Source organism: Bufo gargarizans, chromosome 5 (genome assembly GCF_014858855.1).
Source record: "Bufo gargarizans isolate SCDJY-AF-19 chromosome 5, ASM1485885v1, whole genome shotgun sequence".
Classification (NCBI taxonomy): Eukaryota; Metazoa; Chordata; class Amphibia; order Anura; family Bufonidae; genus Bufo; species Bufo gargarizans.
Window position 1 is genome coordinate 237,806,843 of NC_058084.1, and position 15,007 is coordinate 237,821,849.

Genomic DNA, 15,007 nt, shown 5'->3' on the forward strand with positions numbered 1-15,007 from the left:
AGTAAGGCTTGATTTAAATCATAGTTTTCTACATAAAGACTAATTCTTGCTAGTATAACTTATAATATGCAAGTAGTTGACTATTATTAGAATAGCAACTTTTCATATTAGGTTGATTCTGCATTCATAGGTTTGTAGAAGTTAGGATTAAGGTATTTTTCTCAACTCTGTTCATGTTATAACATAACATTTTTGCTGTGAAGAAGATGCATGTGATCTCTGCTGAGTCAAATTCAGTTTTGAGAACTGCAAAAGTAAACCAAGCATCTGTGATAATATCTTGTAGGCAGAGAAACTGCCCAATAATCTTACAAAAACCTCTGGAAGAGCATGACATTGTGAATGGATTAATGGAGTTTATTTACCACAAAAAAAGACATTTATAGAAACATAGAATGTGTCGGCAGATAAGAACCATTTGGCCCTTCTAGACTGCCCAATATACTAAGTACTATGGATAGCCCCTGGCCCTATCTTATATGAAGGATGGCCTTATGCCTATCCCATGCATGCTTAAACTCCTCCACTGTGTTTGCAGCTACCACTTCTGCGGAAGGCTATTCCATGGATCCACTACTCTCTCAGTAAAGTAATACTTCCTGATATTACTTTTAAACCTTTGCCCCTCTAATTTAAAACTATGTCCTTTTTGTAGCAGTTTTTATTCTTTTAAATATTCTCTCCTCTTTTACCTTGATTCCCTTAATGTATTTTAAAGTTTCTATCATATCCCTATGTCTCGTCTTTCTTCCAAGCTATACATGTTAAGGTCCTTTAATCTTTCCTGGTAAGTTTTATCCTGCAATCCAAGTACCAGTTTAGTAGCTCTTCTCTGAACTCTCTCCAAAGTATCAATATCCTTCTGGAGATATGGTCTCCAGTACTGAGCACAATACTCCAAATGAGGTCTCACTAGTGCTCTGTAGAGCGGCATGAGCACCTCCCTCTTTCTACTGGTAATGCCTCTCCCTATACACACAAGCATTCTGATAACATTTCCTGCTGCTCTATGACATTGTCTGCCTACCTTTAAGTCTTCTGAAATAATGACCCCCAAATCCCTTTCCTCAGATACTGAGGTTAGGACTGTATCACTGATTTTATATTCTGCTCTTGTGTTTTTACGCCCCTGGTGCATTATCTTGCACTTATCAACATTACATTTTAGTTGCCAGATTTTTGACCATTCCTCTAGTTTTCCGAAAATCCTTTTCCTTTTGGTGTATCCCTCCAGGAACATCAACCCTTTTACAAATCTTTGTGTCATCAGCAAAAAGACACACCTTACCATCGAGGCCTTCTGCAATTTCGCTGATAAAGATATTAAACAATATGGGTCCCAGAACAGATCCCTAAGGTACCCCACTGGTAACAAGACCATGGTCTGAATATACTCCATTGACTGCAACCCTCTGTTGTCTGTCCCTCAGCCACTGCCTAATCTATTCAACAATATGGGAGTCCACGTACAGCCTTATTCTACATAATTAAAAAACGAATCTTTATTTCATGATGGAATAACCTTTGGATGGTAATATATTTTCCTCAAAAAAGCATTTTAAATAAAAAAAAAATCTGATATAAATAAATAAAAAATCCGCTATAGCGTTTTTGGAATCTTCAGAATAAGTTTGTGAAATGTGCTCCATATAGAAACTGCATTTTACATTGGGTGAAGTAATTCAAAACCGTTGGTTGTCATAGGAAAGGTCCAGTCCACCCAAAGAGTTCGGATGAGACAGTGATTCAAGCAGTTTGAGCACAGTCCTAGAAACTAGACTAGGCTGACTAGTATGGAGCTACAAGTGCCACAAACCACGGTATTGCGTATCTTATGAAAACCTCTGTGTTGTGACCTGTATAGATTACAAATTTTTCAGGAGCTGAAATCTGACCACCAAAGCGCTGTGACTTTTTTGCATTGACTTGCAGGACAGATCAGAAAAGTACAAGTTCACTGACATGCTGGGGTGATCAGCAATGATTGTTTTCAGTCTCTGTTCAAATCTGGGGCCCAGAAAACCTTTTATCGAAAACGAGGCACAGAAGAAAAAAAAAGAAAAAATGCGTTCTGTGCAGTGAGCAGACTCGCTCTATGGTACGTTTTTGTGGGTGGGGTTTTGTCACGGTTACTGTAACTAGTCCCTCCTACTGGAAATGCCACAGACAGAGGAAGATCTGCTACACCATCAGCAGGATGGTGCTGTTCCTCATTTCCTGTTAAATGTTCGATACCTAAATTAAACTTTACCAGAAATTTGGATCAGCTGCAACAGAATAAACGATTCACCAATGTTGTGCTGGCCTCCACAATCACCAGATCTAACCCTCTGTGACTTCCACCATAGGGGCTACATTTAATAGCTATATGAATCCAGCTAACCCAGCCATAGTATCTAAACAACCTGAGACAACGCATCACTGAAAGTGCATATCTGAGGATATGACTCGCCCTGTGTGTGTGTGTGTGTGTATGTGTATATATAGTACCGTGCAAAGGTTCTAGGAAGATGTGGGGAAAATGCTACAAAGAACAAATGTTAGTTTATTTTTAGTTAGTTTAGCAAAATTAAAAATGGTTAAACATAACCAATTTTCTAAATCAAAGCAATTTTTAGGTGTGATCGCAATTTGCCTTCAAACAGCATAAATTCTTCTAGGTTCACTTGCACACAGTTTTTTAAGGAATCCGGCAGGGAGGATGTTCAAAAGATCTTAAAGAAATAACCACAGATTGTATGCAGATTTGCTCAAACCCTTCTGTCTCTTAATGTAGTCTGACAGACTCAAGGATGTGGAGATCAGGGCTGTGTGGGAGCCATATCATAATTTCCAGGACTTTTTGTTCTTTACGTTGACGATAGTTCTTAATGACTGTATATTTGGAGTTGTCCTGCTGCAAAATAAATTCAGTGGACATGAGCGAATAAATTTGTAATAATCGATTTGTCTCCACAAGCAGTAGCGGTGTATGTGTAAAAGTTTCTGTGACTGCATGTACCGCTAGTGGCAGATGAACAGTTGTTGCCCTGGAAGCAGAGCCTCTGCACTGTGGCACTACTCAGGGCAGCGGTGCAGGTACAATATTGTCAGGGTCAGCTCTGTCAATCAAGCGTTGGGAGGAGTGTCCTAAGCGATGACACCCCAAAGGTGTCTGGACCCTGTCTGAGACTAATCAATTCTTACAAATCACTTTGGTTCCAATTTAGAAATGAGCTGATCAGATGCCTCCCTGATGGTATTGCATAATGGATAAGTATCTCCTTCATTTCTTAGCATTAAGGACACCATTAATCCTGTCCAAATACCCCTACTCTGTTTGCTGAAGTGCTGTCCCAAACTTTCAATAAACATCTACCACATTTCACTGTTGCTTGCATGCATACTTTAGTGTACCACACTCCAGCCCTTTGGCAAACAAACTGGCTTCTGTAACAGACAGTTACAATTTTGCAAATTTCTGAAGTTTTTCTGCACCCAAGTTTTTGTGTTGAGTTGCTTGGCATTGTTGATATGTTGAAGGTATACTTTTTGTCAACAATTCTTCCATGAAGACCACTTCTGGACAAACTTCTTTGAACATTTACATTTGTGTACCCGTGTCCCACTGGTTTCTGCCAGTTCTGGCGTTGCTGAACATCTTCAGATTTGGAGGGAAAGTAAGCATGATGTCTCTTTCATCTGCTGCACTGTTTCCTTGTTCAACTACGGTCCTCAATAGGGGTAAGCAATTACTATGTTTTTGTCTTGTAGCTGTGCCCAGTGTTGCCATGGTATATGACCTGTGACGTGGAACTGTATTCCACAACCTCATCTTTGTAGCAGATTGACTGACTGTTTTTCACACCGTTTTAATCCTACCTAGCTAGCTGTTCTTGTTTAAGTTAATAACTGTTTTGCCATATATATGAAAATGAAGATCATTACCACCTGTTTGGTATACTTGGTTATTCACACCTAAATGTAATCCTACAAAATCAAGTTATCTAATTTTACGTATAAGAACTGACACTTGTTTTGAAGGCAAAGGGTAGTCAAATCAGATATTGATTTTGATTTCTCTTTTGCTCATTCACTTTGCATTATATTAATTGATTACACTGTTAACATTGAAAGCACTGTTAGGCTACTTTCACACTAGCGGCACGGACCTCCGGCAGGCTCTTCCGTCGGGTGAACAGCCTGTCGGATCCGTCCAGTCGCTAGTGAACGTGTGCCCCCCTGGACTGTGGCTCCTTCCCCATTGACTATAATGGGGGAGGAGGCACTGCAGCGCACGGCGAGAGGCTGCCAGAATAAAACTGATCTGTCCGACATTTATTCCGGCAGCCCCTCGTCGTGCGCTACATTGCCTCTGCTGGAACTCCACCCGCCCTCGTTAGTCAATGGGGAAGGAGCAGCAGTCCGGGGGCATACGTTCACTAGCGGCAGGACGGATCCGACAGACTGTTCACCCGACGGAACAGCCTGCCGGAGGTCCGTGCCGCTAGTGTGAAAGTAGACTTAATTTGCAGCATATCTTTCTGCTTATATTTAAATAAATAAAAAAAAAGGTAATCTTAGGAATAAAACGGAATAATCTCTGTCCAGGGTACAAAAAATATCCATTGTGGGTCCCTCACAGTTTGGAACAATATCAAAGCATGTGTCTAAATCTCTGTCTCTAAATGATTAGTGATTGCCATTTATAAGCAGAAGTTCCTGTATTACACCTCTGGGTGTTAGTTTTTGTTTTTTTGTTTTTACAATAACAAATACCTCCCAAATGTTGAAAATTAGAGACAATGGCAGAGACTCACTTCATGTGCCTTGCCATGTATTTTTAATACTAACCTGCGCTTCTAAATCTGCCCAATGCCTATTGTGACACAGTGAGAGGTTTGTTATGGGCCGATTTACAGCCAGGTGAGGTTAAATACCGGACCGTATTAAGTGCCTGTCCGGTTTTTGCCAACACCTGGCTGTCCTTAAATAGGCAGTTGGGCTCAGAAGCGAGGTCTCTGTGTTGGGATCTCTGAGCCTTGTGTCTGGATGAAGGCTTGCTACCTGTTTGGCGTGAAAATAGGTTGATGCTGCTATGCTCAAGGACTCTGAGGCAGAATTGCAGCATGGTGTGAATTACCACCAATACCGCAAGGTGACTTTTTGCTGGTTTATGACTGCTTGTTTTGTCAATTGCCTAAAGTATGAATAAAACACTGAACTGTTTGATCCAAAGAACTTGTTGTTGCCTCTACGTCTGCTAATCCTGTCTACCAGAGCGAAACCCCACAATTGGTGGAGGATGCGTGCAAGAGCACCAGTGAGGCTGGCGTCAACGCCGATATTTTAGATTTTTGCATTTTTCAGGTTGTATGTCATACATTAAACCAGCTGTATTACAACCAGTGCCTCACGACAAAATGGAGGCTGTTGTGAAGGCCCTCATGGAGTCTAATCTGCAGCAGCGAGAGACAAACCTGCAGCAACGCGAGGCTAATGAGCAGCAGCAGGAGACTACCCGGGAAATCTCCACCCCAGGCCCTGAGATTTGAGCCGATGAAACCCACCTGGGATGTACCCACGGCTGACCTGACTCAGTCTGCTGGCGGTGTCAGGAGCCTGGCCATGTAAGGACTGACTGTCCCCATCGGGTTGAGCCCATGGACACTAACTATGGCTACAGTCAGTCGCTATATGCCAGGAGGCTGTGTGCAACAGGTACCCCAGAGTCTCTAGATCACTTGTGCCAGGTGGAAGTGGGAGACACTTAGGCAGAAGAGGCTCTGCTGGACTCAGGGAGTCTGGTGACCCTAGTAAAAGCTACCCTGGTGTGGTCCACTGAGTATACTTGACGGAAAGTCGGGGGGTATGTGCATCCACAGAGACTTAAAAGACTACACCACCGCGCTGGTGTCTCTAACCACGGTGGCCAGTAGATGAACCCACGATGTGGCTGTCGCCACAAATCTGCATTATGAACTCATAATGGGGAGAGACTTCCTTGTACTGTGGCCTGCTATGTGAGTGACTGATACCCATGAGACCGGGTTAACCCTAGCAGAGTGGCCCGGCTCAGGGGGGTACCAGAACCCTGGGAACCTGAGACCAAAAGGACAGCTGTAGGGGTAACCGTCACTTAGCGGGGTTGTCTCTCCCTCTTCCACCTAAGTGTGATGGTGGGAGACGTGGAGGACTTGCCGCCAGGTCCTGAATTGGCAGACCTCAATGTCTCCGGGGGTAATTTTGGTACCGCCCAACATTGGGACCCAACCCTTCCCATGCTTGGGAAAATGTTAATAGTAGATGGTGAACCAGAACAACCTGGGGCAGAGTCAGTGTTTCCCCTATTTTGTGGTTCATCAAGATATGTTTTATCGGGTAAACCAACCACAGGGTGAGCCTATTGAACAGGCTTAGGCTACTTTCACACTAGCGTTCGGCTGTCCGCTTGTGCGCTCCGTTTGAAGGGGCTCACAAGCGGACCCGAACGCTTCCGTCCAGCCCTAATGCATTCTGAGTGGACGCGGATCCGCTCAGAATGCATCAGTCTGGCGGCGTTCAGCCTCCGCTCCGCTCAGGAGGCGGACACCTGAACGCTGCTTGCAGCGTTCGGCTGTCCACCTGGCCGTGCGGAGGCGTGCGGATCCGTCCAGACTTACAATGTAAGTCAATGGGGACGGATCCGTTTGAAGATGACACACTATGGCTCAATCTTCAAACTGATCCGTCCACCATTGACAATCAATGTAAAAGTCTGGACGGATCCGCTCAGGCTACTTTCACACTTAGAAAATTTTATACAATATAATGCAGACGGATCCGTTCTGAACGGAGCCACCGTCTGCATTATATGAGCGGATCCGCTCTGAACGCTAGTGTGAAAGTAGCCTTATCCCAAGCTTGTGTTAGATCTAGCCCACCAACATGTTCTCAGGGGTCACCTGGGGCTGCAGAAAACTCAGATCGTATTCTACAGCGGTTTTACTGGCCCAGCATATTCAAAGAAGTGGAAGAGTTTTTTTGTAATTCTTGCCCGACCTGCCAGGTAACTAGCCCCCCAGCCACATTTCCGTAGTCCCCTAGTACCTCTCCCGATTATCGAAATACAGTTTGGCCGAATAGCTATGGACCTCATAGTCCCAGTACCGAAGTCTGCCAGAGGGCATCAACACATCTTAGTCATTCTAGACTATGCCACTCGGTACCCAGAGACGGTGCCACTGCGACATACCTCGGCCAAACTCATAGCTAAGGAGTTAATAGAGATGTTTTCCCGAGTGGGACTACCTAAAGAGGTTCTGACTGACCAAGGGACCCCTTTTATATCCAAGGTGATGAGGGAACCCTGTAAGTTGCTGCACATAAAACTACAGACGTCCGTTTACAATCCGCAATGAACGGTCTGGAAGAGTGGTTTAACCAAACATTAAAAAATATGTTGAAAAAGGTTGTCTAAAGATGGGAAGGACTGGGACCTCCTTCTGCCCTATCTCATGTTCACAGTGCGAGAGGTGGGTTCTCGCCCTTCGAATTGCTATATGGCAGACACCCTCGCAGTCTTTTGGACATGGCCAAAAAGGTGTGCGAACAACCCACTCCACATAAGTGTCATTGAGTACGGGGGAGGGGGTGTATGTGACAGAGAGGTTTGGTCTGGGAAAACAGGTATCATCCTCTCAGCATGTGCTCCTAGGTTGATTTACAGCCAGGTGAGGTCAAATACCGGACCGGATTTTAAGTGCCGGTCCGGGTTTTGGCAACACCTGGCTGTCCTTTTAAAAAAAAAAAAAAAAAAAAAAGCTGCTGGGTTCAGAAGCGAGGTCTCTGTGCTGGGAGCCTTGTGTCTGGATGAAGGCTTGCTACCTGTTTGGCGTTAAAACAGGTTGGTGCTGCTATGCTCAAGAACTCTTGGAGGCAGAATTGCCTCATGGTGTGAATTACCACCAACACCGCAAGGTGACTTTTTGCTTGTTTATGACTGCTTGTTTTGTCACTTGCCTAAAGTGTGAATAAAACGCTGAACTGTTAGATCCAAAGAACTTGTTGTTTCCTCTGCTATGTGCGCTAATCCTGTCTACCGGAGCGAAACCCCACACTATCTTTACACTACCAATCCAGTCCTGTTCCCTTAGTGCCCCACATGGTAATTATTCCCCCTTTGTGTGCCCACACACTAGTAATGCCCACATTGTGCTCCTTTTAGTAGTGCCCCTTTCATATTAGTTATGCCCCTCTTTCAATATTACCCCTAAAGTCACAGAGACAGTTGAGAGCAGGACATAAATCGGCAGTCACAGGACCGTGGGACGGCCACCAAAATCCGGGACTGTCCTGCCAGATCCGGAACGTTTAGGAGGTATTTAACCTTGTTCACAGGAGCACAGGGCTGTGTCAGATCGCTGGGGCTCCAACTGAACACTAAATCAGTGGGAGTCCCAGCGGTCATATCATATTTCAGCAGATGTTTTTCTTTATTACAATTTTCCAGTGTACTTTATGTATTAATCCATTATTGTTTCAAGAACTCTGTTTACTTTTGCTGAATGTGGGTTAACACCAATGCTTGTCTGAATAGATGAAGCTGGGTAACTGTTGTATAACTCTAATAAGCCATGCATGGGCGGACTGGGAACTTATAGGACCTTTTTTTTACCACTCCTGACATGCTTTCCCGTGTAATAACTATTCTGGAGCATCTATTCTTATGGCTCTATTTTGTGCCATTCCTTTATTTCTACTAGAATGTATAAATGAATTGCTAGCAGTCTGTAGTAAGGGTACAGAGGGGTGGTAATAAGTTGGGGGGTGCGTTCCTGCACAGTCTAATGGCAGCACTGATTGGATAGATTGTTTGTGCAGGCACCCCCCAACTGGTTACCACCCCTCTGTACCCCTACTGCACACTGCTAGTAATTCATTCATAACTTGGAACAACATAGAGCCATAAGAGTATGCTCCTGAAGTGTTGTTACATGGGGATTGCATGAAGCTATTAAAACAGACATGTCAGGAGGCACAAGCAGAACTAAATGGCACATTGTAGTACAAAATATTGTAGGGTATCACTGTCCTGGAGATGGTGATAGTTAAGTTAGGAGTGCACCTGCGACCTTTGGCCAGGTGCAGAAGTACCTGATGCTCGTACAATAATGCTTAGATGCATCAGATCGTTATGCACCTGGTCGACAACCACGAGGAGAGCTCGGGCGGCTCTCTGGGCATCAGCCCACTGGGAAATTTCCCTGTAGGGTCTATGGCCAGTCCACCCCTGGAGCCATGCAACTGTTTGTCCATCACATGACCAGGACTAATTTTTATTTACTGGATGTAAAAAATAAAGATCCCTTTTGAATGACGGCATACAGATCATGATACCATGTGTGCTGGAAAATGATATAACTTCACTATATAAAAAAAAACTTCTGAAAACTGGAATGCCTCTTAAATTTCTCATTTACACGTCAGTGTTTTGGTCAGTGATTTCAATCAGTGTTGGAGAGCCAAAACCAGGATTGGATCCTCCACAGACATAAAGTGTATGGAAAGATCTGCACATTTTCTGTGTTTAGAGCCGGACCTGGTTTTTGCTCACAATCCCTGATGGAAATCACTGACGATTGAATGAGGCATAAGACTGTACATGGGCAGGATCACTATGAAATACTCTGATCTTGCAGCTCTCCATTGGTGCGTGCAGTGGGCGCCATGGCTGGCAAATCTCTGCTGCTTCAAACGGCAGATAACTGCGTCTAATTGCAGTGACTGGCAATAATAAAGATCGTGGTAATTTAAATGCTTTAGATGCCTTGATCAAGTGAGGTCAAAGCATCTAAACGCGCAAAAACCCTAGTGGGCCAAATGGGACATCGGTACTTGCACTGAACACTTTTAGCCTCACTAAGGCTGAAAGTGTTCATGCTGCAATTCTCATTTTGGCCACCAGATGGCAGGCCAGGATCTGAAATTAGCAAAATAGAGTTTAAATGGCATTTAAAATATCCCTAATAAACCAAAATTTAAAATTAAAAAACACAATTTATATGCTCATATATGAGCCACAAAATCATCACCCCAAAACATTTAAAACATTTATAAAATATAAATCTCCTCCCTTTTCCGTATAATTAAAAAATAAATACCTAAATAACAATAAATATAAACATCATGGGTATCACTACAACCAAAAACGCCCATACTATTATAATAGAAAAAAATATATATTCAATACGGCAAATGGCGTAACGGAAAAAGGGTCAAAATAGTTGGTTTGTCTTTTTTTTCATTGCTTCTTTTACCCATATATTTTTTTTTTAAATAAATTGTGATCAAAAAGTCACGCCCCCTCCAAAATGCTATAAAAACTACAGATTGACCTTCTTCCCCCCCCCCCCCCCCCCCCCCCCCCCCAAAAAAAAAGGAGCCCCTAAACTGCTCAGTAGACATAAAGTATAAAAAAAAGTTATGGGGGTCAGAATATGGTGATGTAAAAAATAAAATGTATCAAAGTTTAAAATTAAATTTTACACTATTTAGACATATCATTGTAATCGGCACGGGACAGTTTTACCATAAGCGAAACGCTGTGGAAACGAAACCCGTAAAACTGTTGAGGAATTGCATTTTTTCCCCCCAATTCCACCCCATTTGAAATTTTTTAACTGCTTCCCATTTCATTTTATGCCATAATTAATGGTGGCAATAGAAAGTATAACTTGTCTAAAAAAAATAAGCCCTCATACAACTATGTGACTGGAAATCTAAAAAAAGGTTATGGCTTAAGGAAATTGAGGAAGAAAAATAAAAACTTAAAAATAAAATAAAAAAGCCTCCAGTAGCCTAAGGCTTCTTCACAGAAGTTCGGGTTTGGGTTAGGTGTTGTGTAGATTGTATTATTTTCCCTTATAACAAGGTTATAAGGGAAAATGGATTAATACAGAATGCTTAGTAAAATAGTGATGGAGGGGTTAAAAATATAAAAAATTATTCAACTCTCCTTAATCCACTTGTTCGCGCAGCCGGCTTCTCTTCTATCTTCTTTGAGGAAAAGGACATGGTGATGGATCATGTGATGAGCTCAGTGACGTCACCATAGGTCCTTTTCCTCCTGGATAGCAAAGAAGAAGACAGAAGAGAAGCCTGGCTTGTGCAAACAAGTGGATGAGGCGAGTTAAATTTTTTATTTATTTTTTACCCCATCATCCCTATTTTACTAAGCATTCTGTATTAAGAATGCTATTTTATTCCCTTATAACCATGTTATAAGGGAAAATAATAATTATCGGGGTCCCCATCCCGATCATCTCCTAGCAACCATGCGTGAAAATCGCACTGCATCCGCACTTGCTTGCAGATGCTTGCGATTTTCACGCAGCCCCTTTCCCTTCTATGGGGCCTGCATTGCGCGAAAAACCCAGGATATAGAGCATGCTGCGATTTTCACGCAACACACAAGTGATGTGTTAAAATCACTGCTCATGTGCACAGCACCATAGAAATGAATGGGTCCGGATTCAGTGTGGGTGCAATGCATTCAACTCATGCATTGCACCCGTACGCAAATCTCACCCGTGTGACAGGGGCCTACGGGTTAAGAAAACTGAACTACTCCCAGTTTCACCAGATGGATGGTTTGATTTTTAAAATGGTCTCCACCCGTTCCTCCTTACTGCATGACTATATTGCCAGGGACTATTTTATGTGACAAGGATGCATTTAACATGAAGGCATATATTAATATATATATATCACAGAATGTATGTTATTTTAAATTTGCATGATTTTTCCCTAGTCCCTAGTTTTTTGGCTTTATGGCACCACCATTTTCTATTATGCATATAAAAAGAATTATTTGCATCCATTTATAGATCCTGCATACCACCTAAATGCAGGAGGCGCATTTTTCTCAGGCATTATAGCAATGATGTACTTGGGGCAAAGTGGACGTATTTGTTGTTATACAAGAGAGAGTACGAAGGATTGCTTTGCAACATATCTGGCTGGTTAGACTAATTATTTTTAAGGATATTTTTCACCTCTAATACTGAGAGGTGCTTCTTTTTATTTTTAAACAAATAAGATTTTTTGTGCACTTTGGGCGGGGTCTTTTAATTTGATTGGTTTGCTTCATTGACTGTCCCTGAGAGTCAGTGGATATGATGCGGGGGAGGCCAGGTGCACTGAACTTAGGGAGAGATTTATCAAACTGGTGTAAAGTAGAACTGGCTTAGTTGTCCATAGCAACTAATCAGATTACCACTTTCACTTTTCATAGCTCGTTTGGAAAATGAAAGGTGGAATCTGGTTGCTATGGACAACCAAGACAGTTCTTCTTACACCAGTTTGATAAATTTCCTCCTTAGTGTCCATGCCTACTGCTACTGTCCGCTGAAAACCTATGTGCATTAAAATAAGAAGGGAGAGCCGTGACCAAGGAAAAAGAGTGCGTGCTATTTTCGGAAGTCCCGTAGCAATGAATGGAGTGGACAGTGCTCAAGGGAAGGAGAGCTGTAATAATAATAATAATTTTATTTATATAGCACCACAATATTCTGCAGCGCTTTTACAAGTTCATAGGGTTCATATACAAAACAAAAATAACTGGATTAATATGCAACTGAAACACTAGGAGTCAGGGCCCTGCTCGCAAGAGCTTACAATCTATGAGGAATTGGGGGTGACACATAAGGTAGTTGATTGTGATGAGTAGGATTTGAGCCATTATTGAACTGACAGGAGTGGTGCCGGACGATCTGCTTCGGGTTTGGGACTACTAGAGGATCGAGTTTAGGCCAGAGGAGTTGGTGGGGGGAGGTTTAGTCGGGGAACAGTCAGTTTAGGTGGCTTGATAAGCCTGCCTGAAAAGATGTGTTTTTAAGGCACGTTTGAAGGTGGAGAAGTTGTTGATTGACCTAGTATTCCGTGGCAGAATATTCCAGAGAGTAGGTGCAGCTCGAGAAAAGTCTTGAAGACGGGAGTGAGAGGTACGAATTATGGAGGTTATTAATCTTAGGTCGCTAACAGAACGGAGAGCACGAGTAGGGTGGTAGATAGGGAGGAGATGTATGGAGGAGCAGCACTGTGGAGAGCTTTGTGGGCGAGGGTGAAAAGTTTTAACTGTAATCTGTGGGGGATGGACAACCAGTGAAGTGACTGGCACAGGTTAGTAGCATCAGTGTAGCGGGTGGATGGATAGATGAGCCTGGCTGCAGCATTTAGAACAGACTAAAGGGGGGAGAGTTTAGTGAGAGGGAGACCGATTAGTAATGCGTTGCAGTAGTCAAGACGAGAATGAATCAAGGCAACACCAAGCGTTTTTGCCAATTCCAACGTAAGAAAAGGGCGGATTCTGGCAATATTCTTGAGATGACAAGAGTGTGTAAGTGATTGAATATGGGGAACAAAGGAGATTGGAGTAAAATGTGGCCCCAAGACAATGGGCATGTGGCACAGGAGTTAGTGCTGCAGACCGAAATTTAAATATCAAGTTTAGGTGAGTTGGTAGATGGGGGGGGGGGGGGTCCAACAAGAAGTTCAGTTTTTGAGAGGTTCAGTTTTAGATGCAGAGAGGACATGATGTTAGAGACAGCTGCCAGACAATTACTGGTATTCCCACATATGTAAAAAAAAATTGAAGTTACCGGTCTTTGTATTACATTAAAATTACAAGGCTTGCATTTATTGCATTGTTCGCGCAAGACTTGCCCTTTCAAGTCAATAGGTCAACGAACTGAAGCATACTGAAGGGCTGTACATTTTTCAGTGATATATTTGCTGAGAGATGCTGTTAATTATTATTTTTTTCCCATGACTGAAAAATGCATGTAAACTGACATCTGCACACACACACACACACACACACACACACACATAAAATAAAAGCAAGAATTTAAAGAATTACTCCCACAGCTGAGGATCAGAAGGGAGGGGATAGCTCACAAATACAGTCACTAGTAAGAAAATTACCTTAACTACAGTTTACATCATGTACCTTTCGAACAGGTCAGAGAATAAAACTTCTTGTGGGAGTGCTACTTTAACAGAATCGCAGAAAGCACTAAAGCAAAACTGAGGGAAAGGCCAGTTTCACACAATCATGTCATTTCCAGGAAACATGGTCCATGAGATGGCTGCATTTACTAGTATTGTAAGAATCCAATCTGGTTATTGTATGAAACAAATTGCTTTTATTTTGTTTGTTTTTCTTTTGTTTTTTGTAGGATTTTCTGCAGATCAGTTGTCATGGATGCAAAGTAATAAGTTAAATTCTAGAGTGAGAAGTACCAGAGTCTCCCCAATCGCTCTTTACTTGACTGATCAACCATATTTTGCCCATCACTGGACAGTAATGCAGGTAGTGTTATTTCATTACAGAAAATATTATTGCTTAACCCCTTCAGGACCCTGCCATTTTTCACCTTAAGGACCAGGCCATTTTTTGCAAATCTGACATGTCACTTTGTGGTAATAACTTTAAAAAGCTTTTACTTATCCAGGCCATTCTGAGATTAATTTCTTGTCACATATTGTACTTCATGACAGTGGTGAAATGGAGTAAAAAATGTAATTTTTAATTAGAAAAAAAAAAAATTTACCAAAAATTTGGAAAAAATTTGCTAATTTCTATTTCTCTACCTTTATAATAGTAATACCTCCAAAAGTAGTTATTACTTTACATTCCCCATATGTCTACTTCATGTTTTGATCATTTTGTGAATGTCATTTTATTATTTTGGGCCGTTAGAAGTTTAGAAGCAAACATTGAAATTTTTCAGAAAATTTCCAAACCCCACTTTTTAAGGACCAGTTCAGGTCTGAAGTCGCTTTGTGAGGCTTACATAATAGAAACCACCCAAAAATGACCCCATTTTACAAACTACACCCCTCCAGGTATTCAAAACAGATTTTACAAACTTTGTTAACCCTTTATGTGTTCCAAAAGAATTAATGGAAAATAGAGATGAAATTTCAAAATGTCACTTTTTTGGCAGATTTTTCCATTTTAATCAATTTTTTTTTCCAGTAACAA

At 42.1% G+C, this 15,007-nt stretch overlaps 1 protein-coding gene across 1 annotated transcript in view; it reads left to right on the forward strand.

The window, feature by feature from the left end:
• Nucleotides 1–15,007, forward strand: part of TEX10 (testis expressed 10) — a 184,509-nt gene that overhangs the window by 107,532 nt on the left and 61,970 nt on the right. The window contains exon 10 of the mRNA XM_044295097.1: nt 14,199–14,332. Coding sequence (XP_044151032.1) covers nt 14,199–14,332 — 134 coding nt within the window. The remainder of the gene's footprint in view (nt 1–14,198; nt 14,333–15,007) is intronic.